At 38.0% G+C, this 25051-nt stretch overlaps 1 protein-coding gene across 1 annotated transcript in view; it reads right to left on the bottom strand.

Annotated features, from left to right (window-relative positions):
• Positions 1–318: 318 nt before the first annotated feature.
• The window catches only part of LOC110454650 (E3 ubiquitin-protein ligase HECTD1-like), a 59372-nt gene continuing 34639 nt past the window's right edge, over positions 319–25051 (bottom strand). Inside the window, exons 20-47 of the mRNA XM_021504285.1 lie at positions 24646–24788; positions 24067–24210; positions 23654–23734; positions 21691–21789; positions 21093–21256; positions 20742–20918; positions 20077–20270; positions 18685–18813; positions 17790–18324; positions 16906–17201; positions 16468–16624; positions 15890–15978; positions 15292–15420; positions 14430–14931; positions 13512–13807; positions 13074–13230; positions 12498–12586; positions 12061–12191; positions 8594–8651; positions 7359–7536; positions 6695–6777; positions 6416–6543; positions 5946–6282; positions 4922–5532; positions 4481–4556; positions 3288–3381; positions 2814–2964; positions 319–2444 (exon numbers count right to left, since the gene is read on the bottom strand). Coding sequence (XP_021359960.1) covers positions 2162–2444; positions 2814–2964; positions 3288–3381; positions 4481–4556; positions 4922–5532; positions 5946–6282; positions 6416–6543; positions 6695–6777; positions 7359–7536; positions 8594–8651; positions 12061–12191; positions 12498–12586; positions 13074–13230; positions 13512–13807; positions 14430–14931; positions 15292–15420; positions 15890–15978; positions 16468–16624; positions 16906–17201; positions 17790–18324; positions 18685–18813; positions 20077–20270; positions 20742–20918; positions 21093–21256; positions 21691–21789; positions 23654–23734; positions 24067–24210; positions 24646–24788 — 5511 coding nt within the window. The 3' untranslated portion in view covers positions 319–2161. The remainder of the gene's footprint in view (positions 2445–2813; positions 2965–3287; positions 3382–4480; positions 4557–4921; positions 5533–5945; positions 6283–6415; positions 6544–6694; positions 6778–7358; positions 7537–8593; positions 8652–12060; positions 12192–12497; positions 12587–13073; positions 13231–13511; positions 13808–14429; positions 14932–15291; positions 15421–15889; positions 15979–16467; positions 16625–16905; positions 17202–17789; positions 18325–18684; positions 18814–20076; positions 20271–20741; positions 20919–21092; positions 21257–21690; positions 21790–23653; positions 23735–24066; positions 24211–24645; positions 24789–25051) is intronic.

The raw sequence follows: 25051 nt of genomic DNA, 5'->3' as shown, positions 1-25051 counted from the left end.
TAATGAATGTGGCTGAAAAATAACTTAACTTGCAGTCCAGAAACTATGTATCATAAAAGTGGAAATGCTTGTTTTTTTTCAAGCTAACTAAATTAGCACAAAAATATCCACACGCAATAAAAATCATAAATATTTTTATATATTGGTAGATATAATATTATATAAATTTCAAAACATCCAAACCACAATCAGTTTGATGAATCACATTGCAAGCAGTTCCACATTCAACTATTTGCACTTCTATAGTATACACTGTCAGACAGACAATCGAGGTGATTCTGGTGTACCCGGTTAAATGAAACAATAACAAACAGGTACTGGTATTGTGATTGCACAGGCATTTAATACAAACTCCTACCAAAACAAGTGTATCTATCACATAGATTTCATTACATCTCTTTTGAATATACGCCATTCTTTTTTTCATTCAAAAGCTTGCATGTGATATGAATTACTCAAAACAATAAATAGACTTCCATTTCCATGGAACAATACAAAAAAAAGGTTAAAAGTGTTAAAATCTTTCAACAACAAACAACAATAAATTGTTTCTATCATACTTACTTAACATGTACACACAAACATTTAAGAAACGTGAGAAGTTGTCAAGCACTTGGATAAATATGTATAGAATCTGCTCAACTACCACAGGCAAATAATGACACAGCCATACATTTCCAAACTGACAGTAACAACCACCCTGATTAGGTCCATACGTCCAAGCCTCTGACCAATCGCTGTCCGTCATTACTTGTTTGGTTGCTCATGATTCTTCAGTAAGGCAATAACGCTATTCTGCTGGGTTATCTCCCCTACATTTCAATGAATACTCCAATTCAGTGATTCCACCTATCACCATGGTCTCCTCGCAGAACTTATACCAAGTGCATTGTGCAGTGGACTACATAGATTCACAATTTTTAAAAAATCTAAAAAATTTCAACATGATTTAAGATGAATTGTACATCCCTGACAGTGTGTGGAGATGGCTATTGGTCGGCCACCTAACCCTGTTATAACACTCAACCAAACTTGAATCGAACGGAAGACAACATGACACATCCAGACACATCTATAGTGAAATCATGCGACTGAATCTCACCAACAAAGAATCCCTGTACCACTGCCATAAACTGTACCAATGCATTAGAAACTAAATCTTGACAATAGCTTTGGTGAATTATTCTGAAAAGAAAACCATGGATTGTGCAACTTTTATGAATAAATGATAAAAATGAAAGAAAATACAATCAACACCATTGTTCTTAGTGTAAAATTTCAGTTAGGCTTGACTAGGATTCGGAGTCTGGACCTCAGATTGTTATGCGGTTACAGTGTCCTGGCCCAACTGCTCTACAGTTATATACAATTCGTCGTGAATTTTTTGCATTATGCCTGCAGTAGAACAGGGAATCTTGAATTGAAAGAACTTGTGTTTAAGTAATCAAAACTGGCATCATAATCAAGAGCAGTCTACACATTAATCTTTGATACCCAAGCTGAATATTTGCTACTGAAACACAAACAAATAATGCTGTCCTTATATGTCATATTAGAACAGCTTACACTGGCAATCAAGTCTTGTGTATCACATGTTGTATAGATTCTGTCCGTGATCAGGTTTTCTCTTACACAATTCATCAAACTTGGGATTTGGTGACTCCCCCCTCCCTCTCCCAAATAGATCTCTCATCACTCACACAATGTTCTTGCATTCCCAAGATGGCTGCATCATTGCTGCCAATTAACCTCACACAACCAATCTCATACAGCAAAACCCTAGGAACATTTTTATCTAGAATCATAGTATTGCAATACTTAACACTCAATATAAGAACTAATGTTGCAAATAACTGCAATTCATGTGAATTATAAGTTAGGGAAATGAATAGGTATGAAAGCTGTAAACACTGAGCTGGGTCATCCAAGATGACCCATGTGATGGTCAAATATCAGTCAATGTGACGATCAAACTAGGATCAAATTTCTGTCCACATGAACTCTCGTCAATATGGCAGGTCCAGTAAGAATGTGAATTAAGATTCTAGGAATCTCCTACATGGGTGACTTTTGAGTAACACGACCATTTCTTCAGTTTCCATTCTTGCTCAAACACAACTGGACACAGGTTCTTTTTTGACACAGCTAACCACATCCATCATCAGTTTAAGTGGAAACCCTTTTCACTGGTAGCATCAAGGAGTTTCTGGCGTAGGATATCTTCCGAGGAGTACTCTGGCAGCTTGAGATAGTGAACACAGGTGTTGACTGAGGGGTAGCTGTTATCACTACCATCAACCTTCCTCACCACGGTCAGACGTGGGTGCAGATTAGCAAAGCCTCCTGGAGGTAGGGAGGAACACCCTGTTGTAAACTGTAGAAATGCTTTCCTCTCATCAGCATTAAGACAAGTCATCACATTGACAAATCGCTGGAACCCAGGGCTGAAATAATACATAACCAGTTTTAGTACACTGTATCTTGATAGTCTAGTTAGAAGTTAGAGGTATTGCTTGGGTGTCAAATTATTCTAGATAGCAAAATATAAACACATTCACATAAGGCTGAACTGTGCTTCTAAATATTCTCCAACATGACTACAAACAGGTTTTTAAGCAGAATTCTCTCTTTGAAGGATTCTGTTAAAACAAAATCCACTTTATTTTTCACTTTTTCGTGTCAAAAGGACATAAGCACATTTTACCAAGATCTTCCCACCTACCACCCCTAACAATTTGAACAGAATCATCAGAATTTTTAGCCTGTACGTAGGCCTGATAAGCAACTTCTGGGATTTAAACCTGACAACTAACCTGTCCCTGGTGTAACCGAGCTTGGGCTCTGTGTAGTTGAGGACGTCCTCACGTGTCCACACAGGTGCCTGCTCCCCACACATGAGTGTGGCCAGCTCTGTAGGGCTAAAGGAGTGCAGCTTCTCCATGGTAAATACCTCATCAAACCCAGCTGTCAAAGTAAACATACAGTTATACACATAACTCATCTAAAATCACATCTCCTTTTTTATTTGATTTCAATTGGTTAGTTATAATAGGGTTGGGTTTTTAACGTTTTGATAATGGCCTGTGATACAAAATCCACTACTAAATCTGTAAAATATCCGATACACAAGATTCTGAGAGAAAATAGTTAAAGCTTTTGATAAAGTAAACCTAAATACAACACAGAAGCTTATCACGTTTACAAGTCCTCTTTTTAGAAATTTCTTCTCATCCACAGCCTTATTATAAAGTTTATATTTCCAGGTATCAAGATGATTGGCATTGTACCTTTAAAAGCATCAAGTTGGTGTCGGATTCCACTGTTGAGACAGAAGTCAGTGACCAGATCAACATATTCATCCACGTTCTCCAGATTCACCTCCTGTGGGGAAAAGATCACAATTACAGTTCAACTCTAGACTAGTGTGATAACCTAGTAATTGTTTTTCAATTTCAATTCAAAATTCAATATATTTTAACCTAATAACAATTAGGTGTGTATCGCAAGGGTTGTGACGATACGATACATGGGTCACGATACGATACGTATCGCGATACTTGTCACAACATTCTGTACAAATATGTTACCATAGTTTTCCTTGATTTGAAACTTTGAACCTTGATATGAAACAAATATAAAGTGTCTGTATACCATGCTCAATTTATTTGTTTTGAAGTGACCCATCTCATAAATTGTAAAACTTCTTTCTTTTTTTAATTATCCTAAATAAACACATTCATTCAGATGATGAATTATGTTGGGGAAAACTGATCACACAAAAGCCTAATTGTTAAATAACGGTAAGTTAGGTGTTGTCCCTTCGAGTAGGAGATCTGTTCAACACCTGGTATGGGCAGAGCAGGTGCTGTCGGTAATATAAAATGTTGGTTTTACAAAAATAAGTGTCAGAGAAACTTCGATTCTATTGGGGTACAACTTCAATTTTTTCTGAAATATATGATTTGTTGTTGTTTTCTGAGCGTCTGCAAATCCGACTGGACCCAACAGCGAAATTGGAAGAGTATGTTTACTTAAAGGCAGTCATTCAATCAGATACTGACGAGTACTGCTAACAGCTGAATTATGGCGACATAAAAACACCATGTACTCTATCAGTTCAAATCGTTGGAGATACCTACATTTTTTCGTATTTTACCGTGTAATATAGCCTTGAATGAGTCATACATTCTGGAATTATTATTGCCGCAAGTACTTTTCTAATTATTTCTGAAAATGTCTGAAATATTGCCGATATATGGTCGCAATACAGGACTGGTAACCAGTCTAAAAGAGCGGTAACTGGCCGTATATAACTTTTTTAAAGTATCGCGATACTATCGGCGAATGCCACGATGCATCGGCAATCAAGAAATGATACGATTCATCGTTACACCTCTAGTAACAATGTTGTAAATCATTTATGTTTCCTTTATCTCAGTAATTAACAATGACTCAGACTGTAGACAGCAGTACAACTCACCTCCTCTGCATTAGACTTCAGATCATACGACATGTAACCATACACTTTGGATGAAGGGTTGAACTGGAATGTTAGGCTGAAATGGAAATAACGTGAAATTCCACAATTTCATATTAAATGGTTAAAATAAGAGAATCTATTTTTTTTTTTATAGTAGTCAATCAACTCATAATAAAATGTTTGAACACTTTTAACAGTAGTTGATTATTTACATGTACTTAACATACAAACATCAAATATTTTGAAACTAGCCAATCAAAATTACACCAAACCTTTTGAAAAGTTGTCACGATACATAGTTAACACATATTACTGTGGTAGCAAATCAAAACCCAATGAATTAATCAAATGAACCTGAATCCGAGGCATATACAGGTGTGTAAGGAATGTTGTTAGAGGGAGACCTCTCCCCCAACATTACAGTGTTGACCACATACATACCCAATATCTTCTATCCTGTAGATCGCACCAGGCTCGGATGGATTCTGAAGACCTAACTGCTGTATGAGTATGTTTTTCTGATCAGGAGACAGGGTCTTGTCTTTCAGAATCCTCTGTTTTTTATTGACTAACTCTCGTAGCTGTCGTAGGAATGTTGCACGGTGGGGATCAATGAGCTCAAACTCATCATCATTAAGAATTCCTTCGTACCAGGCAGGTGTGTCTGGACGCTTGACTTTAGGGGGATCAAGGATGAGTTCCTTGTCCACATCCTCTATGCTGGAGTACAATGTGTCACGTGGAGAAAGGTCATGCTCGCTGTAATAGGACTCGGTGGTACTGCCCACAGACCGGTGCAGTGAATCCTGGTATTGCTGGGTGATGATGTGGCCCATCTCACCCATACACATCAGTTTGAAGAAGGAGCGGGAGAGTGGCAAATCAATCAGACGTTTGTCCTGTATACACTTAGCGAGGAGGGTGCCCAGGAAGTGGAACAGCTTCTCGACACGAGGAATATCAGCGCTGTCCTGGGGCAGAGGGGCGGGGAATAAACCTCCGGCCCTCTGGATGTAATATCCTGGGGGCTTCATACCATGGCCAATGTCCACCTACAATAAACCAGATTTGTTTAATACTGTTGATGCATTTTCTCTCAATTAAGTCAATGTCCACTAACAATGAACCATTGCTATTTAATGCTGCAAATGGATTTTCCCTTCAGGTTAGTAAATTTATATTGTTTACATTTATACCAGTGACTTTTGGGACACAAATATTTGAGTTGTAGACTCAGGCTTAACTGATGTTCAAGACTCGCCTAAAATAAAAATTCTACAAAAATCACTTAATACATGAAATACTCCTGTCAAAGATATTGATCATGAAGAGTCTATTCAATGCAGTTGCTTGCTTCCTTGCTGGTGGTATTATGTCTTTGCTCAAATGACGATGGGATTTGATGACGACACTCTCAACTAAACATGAAATATAATACCCGAGTAGCCTATAGTGATGTACCCACCTGTCTCTCAAGCTTGTTGGTGATGTCATCATCACACAGCCATAGTCCAAGTTCCTTTCTCTGCATTTCTGCGGCAATGAGGGCATAGAACTCAAGGCTGGGGCCGAGTCCCGTCCCTTCCTCCAGCTCAAATTCTATTTCCAGCACAGACTTTCGATGGGAGTGGTACTTCATCACCTGAACGGCCCAGTCCAGTAGCCTCTCATTACGCGGAATCCTCACACGCTCGTGCTTCAGACGCCCAATACGGTACTCCCCACCCTCGTCCCGACGTGGCATGGGGCCACGACTTCTCTCAAGGGTGGCATCCCTTCGGTCCTGTAGCCACACAATGGCCCTGAGGGAGAAAGGTATCATTCAAATGAATAACAATGCTTTATTGTTTTAACTATAAAGTAAATTTCATTCATCTTTCAGGTTTCAGACAATGTTGGATCTCAGATCAGTTAAAACATCGTTGACATCCTTACCTGGAGGATCCAAAAGCGGTACAAGTGAAGTAGATCTGCCTGGTGTCAAAGGAGCAGAGCATAGGGCAGTACTTGGTCAGTTTCTCACACCAGTCGGGCAAGGCGTTACTGGCCAGCACCAAGGGGTCCTGTGGATCAAGAGAATCCCGCGGGTTAAACACATTAATATGCATCCATATAAAATGGTGAGAGAACAATTATAACACAGAATCTGAATTTATCGAGGTTAATCCTGAATGTCTGTGAACCATTTTGCTGTCATTGAGAGATGATACTGACCTGTGTCTGTTGTACTAGTTTGTTGGTGATCTTTTTACTAATGAATTCCTCTGCCGTCACATTCAGTAGTAGAGGTCGGTCATCTGTTGAAATAGTTATGATATAGTAAGTTGGAAGAAGGCAAGGCTGGTTAAACATGGAAACAGAAGATTTAATAATTCATTAGTTCCACAAAACTTATTTCACTTATCTCAATTATATAACATCACTTCCATTTCACTTTAGAATTATTATTCATGTCTGGAATTTTCAATTTTAGCTTGATTCTGGCCTACAGCAAAGGATTCACTTTAACTTAGAACACATTTCTGTTTGTAGAAAAAACAAAAATCAAACTCTCTTTGGATCAACTTTAAGGGTCCTTTTGAACTTGTTTCAAATCCATTGTCTGTGCATGACTCAATTTAAACAGATACAAAAGTACACAACAAACAGAAATGTTCAAGGTCATCTAACAACATTACACTTGACAAAACATTTCAAGACATAACACAAAAGTTTAAAGATAATACAATTCCATAGCCTTGTTAATACTGGTAAGTATGTTTGGTAGGTGAACTATTTATGAGCCAGTTGGCTTGAGCTTTGTTCATAATTTCATGAGCATATTGCTGTGTTGTTGTATGCACAGTTAATGAATCTACTGCCTTGTGGTTGTACGTACAGTTCATGAGCGTGGTTGGCGTGGGCTCCATGACGATGGCATACAGCCGTTGCAGCAGTTGAAGCACGTGGTCCATGGTACAGGCTGTAGGATCATTGTTGCGGGGAATATCCCATTCACTGAGGATTTGGTAGCCCTGACTGTCTGCCTGGGCTCCAATCTGTCGGTACACAGAGTCCTACAATATAGGTCAAAGGTTAGGTCAACTCCAGTGGTCAAGTTAATTAAACTGTACGTCATGTTGGTATAGGTACCATAAACACTCGGTACTACATCCATATCAATGGAGATATCTATTGTCAAAACTGACTTGCAGTATGTCTATCATGTCATGTTATTATTTATGGTGAAGATTACATCATAAATGAGCTTTATATCTAACTATATACATGTCTAGTGCTTAAGGCCAAAATAAAAATGATTACTTGGTTCTCAGGCCCGAACGCATTTCATTTTAGTGCACCGCATTGCCGATTTTATCGTGAAAGTAATAAAAAAAAATAAAAAATGTGAATGCACCTGTCGCCATCTTTACAAAATTCCGGAAAATTGGTCTGCTTGACATTTTTTACTTGTTAGTCACCCAAGTCCCGAAAACGTTTGAATAAAGATAAGGATTGAGATACAGGCAAGCGTTAAAATGATTTTAACTTATTAGACTTGTGTACAAATGGCGCTCATTTCGGTACAAATAAGGAATGGGGGGGGGGGGGGGTTTCGTGATTCTCATCTGGAACATCGTTGGGGGATTTACGGAGGCTTGCTCTATGAAGGGTCTCTACACAACTACAAAAAGACAAGGTAATGCCCACAATGAACGTTTTACAAACTACACAATAAAAAAAAAATGCCCTCGTCTCGTTTTTGCCATGTAAAATGGAGGAAAAAAAATACCGCCCTGCCGCATCTCTTTTGAAAAAAATTGGCCCGAGAACCAAGTAATTAATTTATTTGGCCTAATGCATATTTTTTAAATTCACAATCAATAATTTGCTTTAGAGAAGAAAACTGAAGTGTCAATCAACATTTAGTGGGGACTTTTTTAAGCATAACATTTAGACTAGAAGGTCAGTTTTCATGAAATTTTTCACAATTTACACAAATATAACCTATTTGAAAAAATGTAATAGTGAATGTCATTATAAACACAGCCATCCATGTTTAAAAGAAATTGATGCATGGTCAAACTTTCTGCTAATTTAGCCTGTTAATCAGTATACATTGGTCAAACATACGGTCATTTTCTCCAGTTCTTGTTTGCTTTCTCCGTCCTTCAATGCCTTATACACAATCCTGCAAAACATAAAACATAGACAGGCATTAAACCCTTGACTAGTATGACGATAGTCCTGAAATTTATATGAGTGGTCGTACCAAAAATGTCCTATTTTATGTTAGTACAGAATTTGATTCAACAAAAAAAAATACCGATATTTTCTCTAAACAAGAGGCCCATGGGCCTTAACGGTCACCTGATATATTTATACAGAGAGTTGATTTTGTTTTTAACATGAACAGAAATATTATTCAAAGTGACAAAAAACAATAAAAACACCTTATTCAATATCTAGCATACAGATTTCAGACTAAAAAGGATTTGAAACTAGCACCTCTGATTCTAAACAAGGAAAATGAAGAAATTTTAGCACACTGACTCCTTTGAGCCCCACCCGACAGCCCTTGGTGGTAGAGCTGGCTCAAAATTTTCAAAGTATCAAACTGTCAATTCAAGGTTATAATTTCAATCATGTGATTAACATGTAATATTCAAAGTATCATTTGCCATTATAAACCATAAAAATGTTTGCCCCCCCCCCCTCCTTCCCCAGGGGGTAAACGTGAGACCCTAGGGTCATAAACCTTAAGACCCTTCCATCTATGAAGAGTATTTGATTCTACCATATCTGGGTCTTGAGAAGAAGATTTTTGAAATTTCAGTCAATTCAACCCTTTTTGGCCCCACCCATCAGCCCCTGGGGGTCAGTCAGGGCTCATAGGTACATACTATCAAACTGCTACCTAATACTGATAATGCTAACCCAAATTGAATTACTTCCAATGGAAATTAAACAAATGTTGGTCCAAAATGTGATTTCCCTATATAAACTATAGTAAAGTTTACCCCCTCCCCAGGGGGAAACGTGAGACCCCAGGGTCAAGAAATTCACAATTTCGGTAAAGCACCTTAAGACCCTTCCATCTATGAAGAGTATTTGATTCTACCATATCTGGGTCTTGAGAAGAAGATTTTTGAAATTTCAGTCAATTCAACCCTTTTTGGCCCCACCCATCAGCCCCTGGGGGTCAGTCAGGGCTCATAGGTGCATACTATCAAACTGCTACCTAATACTGATAATGCTAACCCAAATTGAATTACTTCCAATGGAAATTAAACAAATGTTGGTCCAAAATGTGATTTCCCTATATAAACTATAGTAAAGTTTACCCCCTCCCCAGGGGGAAACGTGAGACCCCAGGGTCAAGAAATTCACAATTTCGGTAAAGCACCTTAAGACCCTTCCATCTATGAAGAGTATTTGATTCTACCATATCTGGGTCTTGAGAAGAAGATTTTTGAAATTTCAGTCAATTCAACCCTTTTTGGCCCCACCCATCAGCCCCTGGGGGTCAGTCAGGGCTCATAGGTGCATACTATCAAACTGCTACCTAATACTGATAATGCTAACCCAAATTGAATTACTTCCAATGGAAATTAAACAAATGTTGGTCCAAAATGTGATTTCCCTATATAAACTATAGTAAAGTTTACCCCCTCCCCAGGGGGAAACGTGAGACCCCAGGGTCAAGAAATTCACAATTTCGGTAAAGCACCTTAAGACCCTTCCATCTATGAAGAGTATTTGATTCTACCATATCTGGGTCTTGAGAAGAAGATTTTTGAAATTTCAGTCAATTCAACCCTTTTTGGCCCCACCCATCAGCCCCTGGGGGTCAGTCAGGGCTCATAGGTGCATACTATCAAACTGCTACCTAATACTGATAATGCTAACCCAAATTGAATTACTTCCAATGGAAATTAAACAAATGTTGGTCCAAAATGTTATTTCCCTATATAAACTATAGTAAAGTTTACCCCCTCCCCAGGGGGAAACGCGAGTCCCCAGGGTCATGAAATTCACAATTTCGGTAAAGCACCTTAAGACCCTTCCATCTATGAAGAGTATTTGATTCTACCATATCTGGGTCTTGAGAATTTTTTTTTTGAAATTTTAGTCAATTTGACCCTTTTTGGCCCCGCCACTCAGGCCGCAACTATTTTTGTTGACCTTTGTCCATGGAAGGTCCCTGCAAAATTTCATCGAAATTGGTTCAGGGGTTTTGGAGAAGAAGTCGAAAATGTAAATTGTTTACGGACGGACGATGGAGACTTTGTCTCAGGTGACCTAATAAAAGCCAATTTGTTTTAGAGCCTAAGATTCTCAGCGTAAGTCATTTTTACATCCACAGCCTACCAATTCTGAGTTATCTATACAGCCTACAATACCAATTCTGAGTTATCTATACAGCCTACAATACCAATTCTTTCAGTCTACAATACCAATTTTTTCAGCCTACCAATTCTGAGTTATCTATACAGCCTACAATACCAATTCTGAGTTATCTATACAGCCTACAATACCAATTCTTTCAGTCTACAATACCAATTTTTTCAGCCTACCAATTCTGAGTTATCTATACAGCCTACAATACCAATTCTGAGTTATCTATACAGCCTACAATACCAATTCTTTCAGTCTACAATACCAATTTTTTCAGCCTACCAATTCTGAGTTATCTATACAGCCTACAATACCAATTCTGAGTTATCTATACAGCCTACAATACCAATTCTTTCAGTCTACAATACCAATTTTTTCAGCCTACCAATTCTGAGTTATCTATACAGCCTACAATACCAATTCTGAGTTATCTATACAGCCTACAATACCAATTCTTTCAGTCTACAATACCAATTTTTTCAGCCTACCAATTCTGAGTTATCTATACAGCCTACAATACCAATTCTGAGTTATCTATACAGCCTACAATACCAATTCTTTCAGTCTACAATACCAATTTTTTCAGCCTACCAATTCTGAGTTATCTATACAGCCTACAATACCAATTCTGAGTTATCTATACAGCCTACAATACCAATTCTTTCAGTCTACAATACCAATTTTTTCAGCCTACCAATTCTGAGTTATCTATACAGCCTACAATACCAATTCTGAGTTATTTATACAGCCTACAATACCAATTCTGAGTTATTAATACAGCCTACAATACCAATTCTGAGTTATTTATGCAGCCTACAATACCAATTCTTTCAGCCTACAATACCAATTCTGAGTTATTTATACAGCCTACAATACCAATTCTTTCAGCCTACTATACCAATTCTGAGTTATCTATACAGCCTACAATAACAAATCTGAGTTATCTATACAGCCTACAATACCAATTCTGAGTTATCTATACAGCCTACAATACCAATTCTGAGTTATCTATACCGCCTACAATGCTCATTCTGACTTATTATTTAGCTTACAATACCAATTCTGAGTTATCTATACTGCCTACAATGCTCATTCTGAGTTATCATTTAGCTTACAAGTCTCAGTATAAAAGTGGAGTTAGTTGTATAGCCCACAATGTCAGTGCCGGGTTATTTTTAAATAGCCTTGATGCTGTGCCTTACGTGTAGGTTGGTTCCCAGATCCTCTTAAGTCGCTCTGTTCTGTTGGATGCAGGTCCCTGAGTTAGCAGTTTCTGTATGTACTTGAATATACAGCTTTTCTCCTGGCCGAGACATACCTCACCATCCTCCATCTAAAAACAGGACAATACAATTAATAATGAATGGTACTGCATCACCAATAGAATATCATGGTGTACCCTGCATGTGTCCAAAATATTGAGGCCTGGATGATAGTTATCAGAATGTTTTTAAAAGGTTTTTTGAAGATCAGGGCCATACTTCAGATGACGTTAGAAGGGTTCTCAAGTCTGACAATAGCAGGTTTTATTATATGTATTTTCTAAAAATATAAACAAGATGAATAAGAAAACTGCTACCTGTGTTCAATCATTTAGAATGTATTTTTTTAGATTGGCGCTATAAAGATTGTCCCTCACCCCTGGCAGTCCTGGTGCCTTGATGTAGATAGCCAGTTTGGGTTGAAGCACCTGGTCACTGGACTCCGCCATACTCAGATCATCTGTTCCTGTTGTGATAATACATATATAAGGCATTATAAGGCAACTACATTTGTTAACCAATAAAACAACAGGTATCAAACTTGTTTTTATCAGTGGTTTCTGTATTCCTGAACCAAAAAGGAATTAAAAGAGATACTGTTTAAAATATAAGACCAATAAAACCCACATGTCCTGCCTGTATCTGGTCTGTGTGACGTGTGCTAAACAGTGCTTACAATCACACAAAAACCCGGAATAAGTTTTGTGGGAAAAGCATTTTTATTTTACAGTGTTAAGTATACAACAAGTTATGCTATACATTTTCAAAACAGGAGTGTTCCCTGTTTTACTTTTCCTTATTCAACAGATATTTAACAATAAATAAAATCTTAAAAGGACAACTTCAAGACTGCTCAAATATGTTATTTTTACAACCTAAAGAGTGAATTTAATGTGATGAAAATTGATTTATTACAACAGAAAATTTGCATAAGATTCCAAATTCAAGCTAACCTGGAGTGGGGATCTCAAAGTCCTGTGTCTGGTTGACGTTGGTGCGGCCAGGACGGGGATCAAATGCTGGGATGAGGGCAGAGAATTGGCGCTTCAGGACAAACTCATCATCCCAGGTCTTCCTCCTCTCGCCTCGCCCCTCTAACTCATCCTCCTCCTGTAAGGGGAGATAACTAGTCAGACATCATCACAACCCAGAACTTTACCAGACATGTGTAGGACTTAAAAATTAGATACATTTTATTCATGTAGAAAATATGTGTTCTTTTCAGAATCTCCAATTAAATATATCAAACATTCAGCTTGAAAGCATCATAAACCACTAATTCTTATCAGAAATTCATCATAATCATCCTCATCATGCATTTGAAAGCCAAATTAAAAATGTTTTTAATTTTGCTTGAAAATGCAGAAGACACATTCTCTACATATTCTTACCAAGAAGTCATCATAAACTTCATCATCTTCATTTTCATCCTCATTTTCATCATCGTCATCATCAGGTCCAGCGAGTTCCTCACAATCATCATCCAGCTCAGCCAGCAACATGGGTGCACGACAGCCCTCCATGAACTCATTATCACTTTCGCTAGATGTGGAAGTGAGGCTGCGAGTCAAAGCCTGACTTAGAGATGTCACATTGGCCATTGTCTGTGTTGTTGTTAATGTATTAGATGTTGCTGATGCTGATGTGGTAAGGCTTGGGTAACTCTGGGCTGTACTCAACAAGGCATCTGGATAGGAAACACATTCATTGATCATTAAATATATAATCCTGTGAATTCTTACCATACTTTTGATTTGCTAAAATTTAATATGTCATGCTTGCAAGCCTTAGGTCAATGTATCCTATCACTGATTGATCAGTATATCTCAGTTAAAATATGTACAAGTATAAGTATTTTATAAACATATTTTCATTTGAAAAGAAAAAAATCACGATAACAGAAAATATCACTATCATGTTTTTCTATCATGATTGTACAATGATACACATGGAATCTATATGAAAACTTGTAAATGTATACAATACATCAATGCCCCCACTGCTCTGTGCTTGACATATAATTAGCAACAGTGACCTTGGCTTTGACCTCTGGACCCAAAAATAACAACTCATCTGATATATAATGTGTTTATTTATTTATAAATTTTCATGCTTGACCTTTGCATTTTGATGAAAATCTGATAAGGAATAAGAGTCATGAAATTGAATCCCAGCACTACGCTAAGGGATTCACATTAATTACACTATATGCCCCACCATAACATTATTTTTCTATACTTTATGCCGGGGTGATAGTATTAACTATACTGATGTACCTTGCCCTGGTAATGTGGTATGGTGATACATACTGTTGTACATACTCGGCGAGTTCTGGGGACCAAGCCTTCCACTGTTGCTGCGGTTGTTCATGACAACGGTACCAAGATTCCTGCGTGTCACAGCAGCAAAGGTCTCGAGAAGACTTACTGTCTGCTCCATACTCGACGGTAGATTTGGTACACTCACACTCATAGGGTTGGTAGGAGAGCTGCGTGTCTGAGCCTCCATTTTCTTGGCAATAGCCTCAGCCACACTGGCAGCCACATTTGAGCCAACTGTGGTGTTGGACGGCATTTGCATGGCCTCTGCGCCCTTGGGCGACCCCTGCTCACTCGTCTCCAGGACGTCTGGCAAGGCAGGATAGCCTCCTGACGCCTCAAGGTTCCCACGCTCATGTCCCTTGTGGACAACTATAACTGGCTCTGTGGGTATGTTACCACTTATTCCTTCATCTACAGGGTCCACAGTTACAGATACAAGGGCATCTGAACTGGCAAGATTCACCATACTGTCAGCCAGGTTCTGCGCCATCTATATAAAAGATGATATATCTTATGTTGTACTGTATAAAATTTACTTTTAACATTTTCAATTGGTTATGCTCAAATAAACAGTAAACTGCTGTCACATCCAAACCAGAGACAACAATAATTATTTTCTATAATGATATTAATTTACATACAACTTTATGTTTGTTGCAAATCATGCTTTTCTGAATATATATTATTAAGACCTGCAAAAGAAAGCACCTGTACCAACCACACCTAACTGATGATAAGAGACACATACATCTCCTTCATTGAGTGTTGGAGCGTAGATGTACCAGTAGATTTTATCTGGCATTGAGGTGTATTGACTTAACTAAGACACCAGACAGTAAAGGTGACTTACAGACTTGACGGCTGTTGTGAGGTTGTCTGCGGAAGCCGCCTGTTCAGTACTGGCCACAGATGGCTTGTTCTCCGACACGTCGGTGAGACTCGGTGTGGAACTACTCTTCCTACTGGTCAGTACACTCACCTACAATAATATATTGGTCAGTACACTCACCTACAATAATATACTGGTCAGTACACTCACTAACAATAATATACTGGTCAGTACACTCACCTACAATAATATACTGGTCAGTACACTCACTAACCATAATATACTTGTCAGTACACTCACCTACAATAATATACTGGTCAGTACATTCACCGNTTAATAATGAATGGTACTGCATCACCAATAGAATATCATGGTGTACCCTGCATGTGTCCAAAATATTGAGGCCTGGATGATAGTTATCAGAATGTTTTTAAAAGGTTTTTTGAAGATCAGGGCCATACTTCAGATGACGTTAGAAGGGTTCTCAAGTCTGACAATAGCAGGTTTTATTATATGTATTTTCTAAAAATATAAACAAGATGAATAAGAAAACTGCTACCTGTGTTCAATCATTTAGAATGTATTTTTTTAGATTGGCGCTATAAAGATTGTCCCTCACCCCTGGCAGTCCTGGTGCCTTGATGTAGATAGCCAGTTTGGGTTGAAGCACCTGGTCACTGGACTCCGCCATACTCAGATCATCTGTTCCTGTTGTGATAATACATATATAAGGCATTATAAGGCAACTACATTTGTTAACCAATAAAACAACAGGTATCAAACTTGTTTTTATCAGTGGTTTCTGTATTCCTGAACCAAAAAGGAATTAAAAGAGATACTGTTTAAAATATAAGACCAATAAAACCCACATGTCCTGCCTGTATCTGGTCTGTGTGACGTGTGCTAAACAGTGCTTACAATCACACAAAAACCCGGAATAAGTTTTGTGGGAAAAGCATTTTTATTTTACAGTGTTAAGTATACAACAAGTTATGCTATACATTTTCAAAACAGGAGTGTTCCCTGTTTTACTTTTCCCCTTATTCAACAGATATTTAACAATAAATAAAATCTTAAAAGGACAACTTCAAGACTGCTCAAATATGTTATTTTTACAACCTAAAGAGTGAATTTTATGTGATGAAAATTGATTTATTACAACAGAAAATTTGCATAAGTTTCCAAATTCAAGCTAACCTGGGGTGGGGATCTCAAAGTCCTGTGTCTGGTTGACGTTGGTGCGGCCAGGACGGGGATCAAATGCTGGGATGAGGGCAGAGAATTGGCGCTTCAGGACAAACTCATCATCCCAGGTCTTCCTCCTCTCGCCTCGCCCCTCTAACTCATCCTCCTCCTGTAAGGGGAGATAACTAGTCAGACATCATCACAACCCAGAACTTTACCAGACATGTGTAGGACTTCAAAATTAGATACATTTTATTCATGTAGAAAATATGTGTTCTTTTCAGAATCTCCTATTAAATATATCAAACATTCAGCTTGAAAGCATCATAAACCACTAATTCTTATCAGAAATTTACCATAATCATCCTCATCATGCATTTGAAAGCCAAATTAAAAATGTTTTTAATTTTGCTTGAAAATGCAGAAGCCACATTCTCTACATATTCTTACCAAGAAGTCATCATAAACTTCATCATCTTCATTTTCATCCTCATTTTCATCATCGTCATCATCAGGTCCAGGGAGTTCCTCACAATCATCATCCAGCTCAGCCAGCAACATGGGTGCACGACAGCCCTCCATGAACTCATTATCACTTTCGCTAGATGTGGAAGTGAGGCTGCGAGTCAAAGCCTGACTTAGAGATGTCACATTGGCCATTGTCTGTGTTGTTGTTAATGTATTAGATGTTGCTGATGCTGATGTGGTAAGGCTTGGGTAACTCTGGGCTGTACTCAACAAGGCATCTGGATAGGAAACACATTCATTGATCATTAAATATATAATCCTGTGAATTATTACCATACTTTTGATTTGCAAAATTTAATATGTCATGCTTGCAAGCCTTAGGTCAATGTATCCTATCACTGATTGATCAGTATATCTCAGTTAAAATATGTACAAGTATAAGTATTTTATAAACATATTTTCATTTGAAAAGAAAAAAATCACGATAACAGAAAATATCACTATCATGTTTTTCTATCATGATTGTACAATGATACACATGGAATCTATATGAAAACTTGTAAATGTATACAATACATCAATGCCCCCACTGCTCTGTGCTTGGCATATAATTAGCAACAGTGACCTTGGCTTTGACCTCTGGACCCAAAAATAACAACTCATCTGATATATAATGTGTTTATTTATTTATAAATTTTCATGCTTGACCTTTGCATTTTGATGAAAATCTGATAAGGAATAAGAGTCATGATATTGAATCCCAGCACTACGCTAAGGGATTCACATTAATTACACTATATGCCCCACCATAACATTATTTTTCTATACTTTATGCCGGGGTGATAGTATTAACTACACTGATGTACCTTGCCCTGGTAATGTGGTATGGTGATACATACTGTTGTACATACTCGGCGAGTTCTGGGGACCAAGCCTCCCACTGTTGCTGCGGTTGTTCATGACAACGGTACCAAGATTCCTGCGTGTCACAGCAGCAAAGGTCTCGAGAAGACTTACTGTCTGCTCCATACTTGACGGTAGATTTGGTACACTCACACTCATAGGGTTGGTAGGAGAGCTGCGTGTCTGCGCCTCCATTTTCTTGGCAATAGCCTCAGCCACACTGGCAGCCACATTTGAGCCAACTGTGGTGTTGGACGGCATTTGCATGGCCTCTGCGCCCTTGGGCGACCCCTGCTCACTCGTCTCCAGGACGTCTGGCAAGGCAGGATAGCCTCCTGACGCCTCAAGGTTCCCACGCTCATGTCCCTTGTGGACAACTATAACTGGCTCTGTGGGTATGTTACCACTTATTCCTTCATCTACAGGGTCCACAGTTACAGATACAAGGGCATCTGAACTGGCAAGATTCACCATACTGTCAGCCAGGTTCTGCGCCATCTATATAAAAGATGATATATCTTATGTTGTACTGTATAAAATTTACTTTTAACATTTTCAATTGGTTATGCTCAAATAAACAGTAAACTGCTGTCACATCCAAACCAGAGACAACAATAATTATTTTCTATAATGATATTAATTTACATACAACTTTATGTTTGTTGCAAATCATGCTTTTCTGAATATATATTATTAAGACCTGCAAAAGAAAGCACCTGTACCAACCACACCTAACTGATGATAAGAGACACATACATCTCCTTCATTGAGTGTTGGAGCGTAGATGTACCAGTAGATTTTATCTGGCATTGAGGTGTATTGACTTAACTAAGACACCAGACAGTAAAGGTGACTTACAGACTTGACGGCTGTTGTGAGGTTGTCTGCGGAAGCCGCCTGTTCAGTACTGGCCACAGATGGCTTGTTCTCCGACACGTCGGTGAGACTCGGTGTGGAACTACTCTTCCTACTGGTCAGTACACTCACCTACAATAATATATTGGTCAGTACACTCACCTACAATAATATACTGGTCAGTACACTCACTAACAATAACATACAGGTCAGTACACTCACTAACAATAACATACTGGTCACTACACTCACCTACAATAATATATTGGTCAGTACACTCACTTACAATAATATACTGGTCAGTACACTCACAAACAATAATATACTGGTCAGTACACTCTCTAACTATAATATACTGGTCAGTACACTCGCCTACAATAATATACTGGTCAGTACACTCACTAACAATAACATACAGGTCAGTACACTCACTAACAATAATAAACTGGTCAGTACACTCACCTACAATAATATACTGGTCAGTACACTCACTAACAATAATATACTGGTCAGTAAACTCACTAACAATAATATACTGGTCAGTAAACTCACCTACAATAATATACTGGCCAGTACACTCACCTACAATAATATATTGGTCAGTACACTCACTTACAATAATATACTGGTCAGTACACTCTCTAACTATAATATACTGGTCAGTACCCTCACCTACAATAATATACTGGTCAGTGCACTCACTAACAATAATATACTGGTAGGTACACTCACTAACAATAATATACTGGTAAGTACACTCACCTACAATAATATACTGGGCAGTACACTCACTAACAATAATATACTGATCAGTACACTCACCTACAATAATATACTAGTCAGTACACTCACTAACAATAACATACAGGTCAGTACACTCACTAACAATAATATACTGGTCAGTACACTCACTGACAATAACACATTACTGTTCAGTAAAATTTGGGACTCCTTTCGGATTTGGAGAGAACCCACGTTCTGATTGTCTATGGTCGTAGGTAGGTAATTATTTCGGGGATGAATACCCAACAGTAGTCAGTAGAGCCTTTTCACAGAAGGTTAATACGAAGGATAAATAAGTTTGAACTTCAACATCTAGATTCTGTAGTTTATTATCGGTTTACATGCTTCGACTAGCTAGGCTAGCCATCATCAGAATTATTTATATACACATAGCCAATCACAGTAACTAGGAACACACAATTGCTCTTAATCTTATACTTGTGCCAATATGCCAGCCTTATGATAAATGTTTAAAACAATTGAGAAAAAAGATGACCATTAAAATGGACACCAAGTTAAGCTATTTTCTTGCAAGGATGATATCCACTAGCATATCAAAGTAATGTTCAAGCTTAAGAGTAAACAATATATTACCATGTTTTTGTATTGTACCTTGGCTTTGTCAGATACCAGCGAACTTGTGACCTTAACTTTGGCTCCTCCAACTGCTCCTGCCTCTGTCGTCCTGACAACAGGGCGGAGCTTCTCTGGGTCGTGATTGGGTGAGAGCTGGAGGTCATATTTGCCCTCTGCCCCCATTCTGTAGGAGTTTGAGCCACCAGAGTCCCAGGTTACATCAATCCAACCTGTGAAAAGTGCAAAAGTCATTGGCTATAAACAGAAATCTTAAATCAATATCAAATGGAATATTATCAAAAGATGGAATTGTAACCTGTTTAAAACCTTTTAACAGGGTCATTCAGCAGTAACAGCATGTAAACAAAACAGACACCCTTGTATACAGCCTTCGAGAATGATTAAGTGAATCAAGACATGGTACTTTTATTACTCTAGTGGGGGCCAGACATAATGTGGGCTACTGACCAAGTTCATTTACTTCCTTTAGCTTTACAGCTCATCAGTTGTGCATATATACAGTCCAACATAAAGTAAATAATTATACAACAACACACCTACACACCACTTCCGCACCTTCTACTAGAAGTGTAGAGAGATATCTTGCACTGCTTACTACTCTACTTGGGACCAGATATAGCCAGGGTTCGTTACCACTGTTAATAATCTAGTGAGGACAAGATAAAGCCAGAGTTATTTACCATTGTGGAGCTCTCCTGTGATGGTACCGTCCCCTGGTGGGTTGCCATCCTGCTCCCTCCACTTCCAGTCCATACCACGCATCACACGAGCCCCGGGAACCATCTGCTTCAGTACCTGTGTGCGGATAATTCTCCTCTGTCGTCTCAGGTTTGCCTCAGCTTCCCTTGCAGCCTTGCCTGTATACAGACATACAACTTTATATCTAACATTTCCTTTGTGCAGGAGCTAATACAATATCTGCAACTCGGATATTAGTTTTATACAGTTATTGAGGTATATGTCACAGAGACCACTTCAATACAAGCTAATTTTCTAATACCAAAATGATTACAGGTGTATGTTATACCTACCTAAGTCATCACAGACACCTGTCACTGTGCCATAGATCTCAAACCCGGACAGAGATAGGTAGTGGGTCTGTCCACTGGCATTCTTGCCAGTCTGTTGGAGCCGGATGTGGCGCCAACCTTGAGTCTCCTCTTTGGACGGAGTCAGTGACCATGTACCTGTAGACCTGTCAAATTCAGGATAAAGATAGCCATTCAATACTCCAACATCATAAACAGATTTTTTTTACAAAGGCTATGGTTGTCTTGCACATATATAAATCCGATCAAAAATTAAAGTTTTTCAAGATGAATGTGATTCTTGTGCTACCAAGAGGAGATTGCCTGAGATACATTTCATTACACCATTACAATATACACTCTATCTTTAAGTGGTTCATCTAGCCATATTTCTCAAAAAAGAGTTTGTACATTATCAATCATTACAATCTATTCTCTCTTTTTTTGTACATCAAATACAGCCCCACCGACAGGTTTGATTTCAGAGACTTTTACAATAGACACGTCAGGATTTCTGTTGAAAACGTCTCATAAGCTCCAATATAGACATGATGCAACAGAAAGTACTTGTTTAATCCTTGTTTGTGACTAGCATGCTCACCCGGGTTCATTGAGTTTAGTGTCATCCTTATGGTTTAGAAGTGAGTCCCATGTGGTCCCATCCTTAGACACCTGAAGTTGCCAGTTCCTCAGGGCAGACCTTAACACAAAACATACAAATGTCATAATTTCATAGTTCTTCAGAGCACGACCTTAACACAAATCATAAAAATGTCATAATTTCATAGTTCTTCAGAGCACGACCTTAACACAAAACATACAAATGTCATAATTTCATAGTTCTTCAGAGCACGACCTAAACACAAACATAAAAATGTCATAATTTCATAGTTCTTCAGAGCACGACCTTAACACAAATCATAAAAATGTCATAATTTCGTAAGTTCCTCAGGGCAGTACTTAACACAAAACAAACATTTATCACATAATCGGCCTGTTATCCAGTGAATTCGCCCGTGTAGTATTTTTTACATATGTCACTAGTGTAATATACCCTGGAGCGTTTTTCATTGGCTGTGCCAGTCAGAAATCAATTGTGACATCATAATATGGACAATGATGTGACGTCATAAATTGTGAATGGCGCAACAAAATAGCCGTCTTCGTTTGAATAAGCCCACTACATTTTGGCTTTAAAACCTGTCAAAACGTAAGTTTTCTGAGTTATGTGATAAAAAAGTATCTTAAATTTGTTTTCATTTCATAAGAGCTTTTATGAAACTCGTCTCAAAGTTTTAATTTTTGCTTGCCATGGCTTGCAAAAATTAAAACTCCTAGGGNCAGAGCACGACCTTAACACAAATCATAAAAATGTCATAATTTCATAAGTTCCTCAGGGCAGTACTTAACACAAAACAAACATTTATCACATAATCGGCCGGTTATCCAGTGAATTCGCCCGTGTAGTATTTTTTACATATGTCAATAGAGTAATATACCCTGGAGCGTTTTTCATTGGCTGTGCCAGTCANCATACAAATGTCATAATTTCATAGTTCTTCAGAGCACAACCTTAACACAAAACATACAAATGTCATAATTTCATAGTTCTTCAGAGCACGACCTTAACACAAATCATAAAAATGTCATAATTTCGTAAGTTCCTCAGGGCAGTACTTAACACAAAACAAACATTTATCACATAATCGGCCTGTTATCCAGTGAATTCGCCCGTGTAGTATTTTTTACATATGTCACTAGTGTAATATACCCTGGAGCGTTTTTCATTGGCTGTGCCAGTCAGAAATCAATTGTGACATCATAATATGGACAATGATGTGACGTCATAAATTGTGAATGGCGCAACAAAATAGCCGTCTTCGTTTGAATAAGCCCACTACATTTTGGCTTTAAAACCTGTCAAAACGTAAGTTTTCTGAGTTATGTGATAAAAAAGTATCTTAAATTTGTTTTCATTTCATAAGAGCTTTTATGAAACTCGTCTCAAAGTTTTAATTTTTGCTTGCCATGGCTTGCAAAAATTAAAACTCCTAGGGCTCGTTTCATAAAATTTCATATGAAATGAAAACTCATTTAAGATCCTATATATGTCATCATTTCAAAGTTCCTTAAGGCAGAACTTAACACAAAACATACAAATGGTGTCATTACGGTTCCCAATGGCAGACCTTCCACGAAATCATACAAATGTTTTCATTTCAATCATTCATACAAATGACATATCATTATACTCCCAATATCTCGATCACTTAAATACAGTTTACCTATAACAGACACTTAACTCACTACACTGATATTACCCATCCCTAGGAAAATGGAATTAAAACCTCCAACATGTTTTTTTATTTTAGCCAAAAGCTTGTTATCTCAGCAGAAATAAGGATTTTCAACAGCTTTTAAGTGTTATATCGATGTTCCACTTGATATGTTATGCAAACAAGAATAAAGATGCTCTAGATAACAACCAAAACCATACCTACAATACTGTCAGTGATCCAATACCATTATGACCTGTAACCTATGACTTATAATAATACACTCACCTGCCATATCCTCGAGCATGCCTTAAGGAGTAACAGGATGGGATCAGCCACACCCCCAGGTCTATGGCAAACCATGCCTTCCTGTTGTCAAATAAATAACAGTCTATCACTTTTCCTGATCATGTTAATGTGATTACTGAAAACAGTAATGAAGTATATCTGTCTTTACATATTTAGTTAAATCAAGGAAAAGTGAATGTGCTTAATTCATTAATGTAACACTAGGTGAACCTTAGCGAAATAATATTAAGCATTTTAAGACAAAGACATGCTTTTATCGTCCCAAAAAAGTATGTTTACATATTCAAAAAACAACCTGCATCGATTTAAATCTATTAGACATAATTCTGGAAAAAACATGTTTTATGAGAATAGAATCAGTACTTGGATAAAACAGCATCATTCCTACATACTTGTCATCATTCGTGTGACAGTTTAGGGCAGCACTGTCCCGGCTGAGAATGTCCTCCAGCTTTCCGTATGGGAGATTCCTGCCTTCCGATGATGTGACCACTACCAGTCCATAGTGGGCGGGATTGATCCACTCATAGGCGCTCCTTTAACAGATAGCACAGGTCAAAGGTCAACTTATAATGACACAGGTAGCTAACAGGTAAATCTAAATTTGGTGTTAAATACACAGAATATAAGGAAAACATATAAGTACATGTTGTTGTGTATTATTGTATTTTCTCTGGTCAAATGACAAATTAACATGTCCATTATACTTGTAGTTACAGATTACAGGTAATACAACATTGTCTAGGGTTTCAGAAACTTCGTAAAAAACGTGCAAAATCAATATTTCGGACCATAACTTATTCTTAATCGAACAATACTATATATATATATCACTGGTCAACTTATAATGACACAGGTAGTTAACAGGTAAATCTAAATTTGTTTAATTAAAGCATATATCACTACTATATCATGGAATCTATACAGTGATATTATATATCAGTGTATAGATTCCAAGACATTGTACTTACTTGGCATTAGTTCCTATCCAGTAAATAAGACCATTCTCGTCGAAGTCGGTCTGATGTGAGAACATGACTCTATTGGTTGGTTCCTTGAGCTTCTTCACAAAAGTAAATGTTTGTCTGTCAAAGTCATACCACTGTTTTGCCACCTGCCAGGAAAAACAGCATTTTTACCAGACATAACAACATAACACAAGAGGCCCAGAGGGCCTGTATCGCTCACCTGGATACCTAAGCAATCATGGCAAACTATTCTCCAAATGAGATCAAGGGAATATGCCAGACCCCAAGGCCAATCCTTGTAGCATAGCTATATTAGATTTTTCATGCCCAGCAATTTTATGTATGGTTATGAGGTGGGGATCTCAACTGTTTCCAAGCTTTGACTCAGAAACTAGGTCCCTAGAGTTGT

This window comes from Mizuhopecten yessoensis, unplaced genomic scaffold (assembly GCF_002113885.1).
Source record: "Mizuhopecten yessoensis strain PY_sf001 unplaced genomic scaffold, ASM211388v2 scaffold7987, whole genome shotgun sequence".
NCBI lineage: Eukaryota > Metazoa > Mollusca > Bivalvia > Pectinida > Pectinidae > Mizuhopecten > Mizuhopecten yessoensis.
This window is presented reverse-complemented; position numbering and strand designations above follow the sequence as displayed.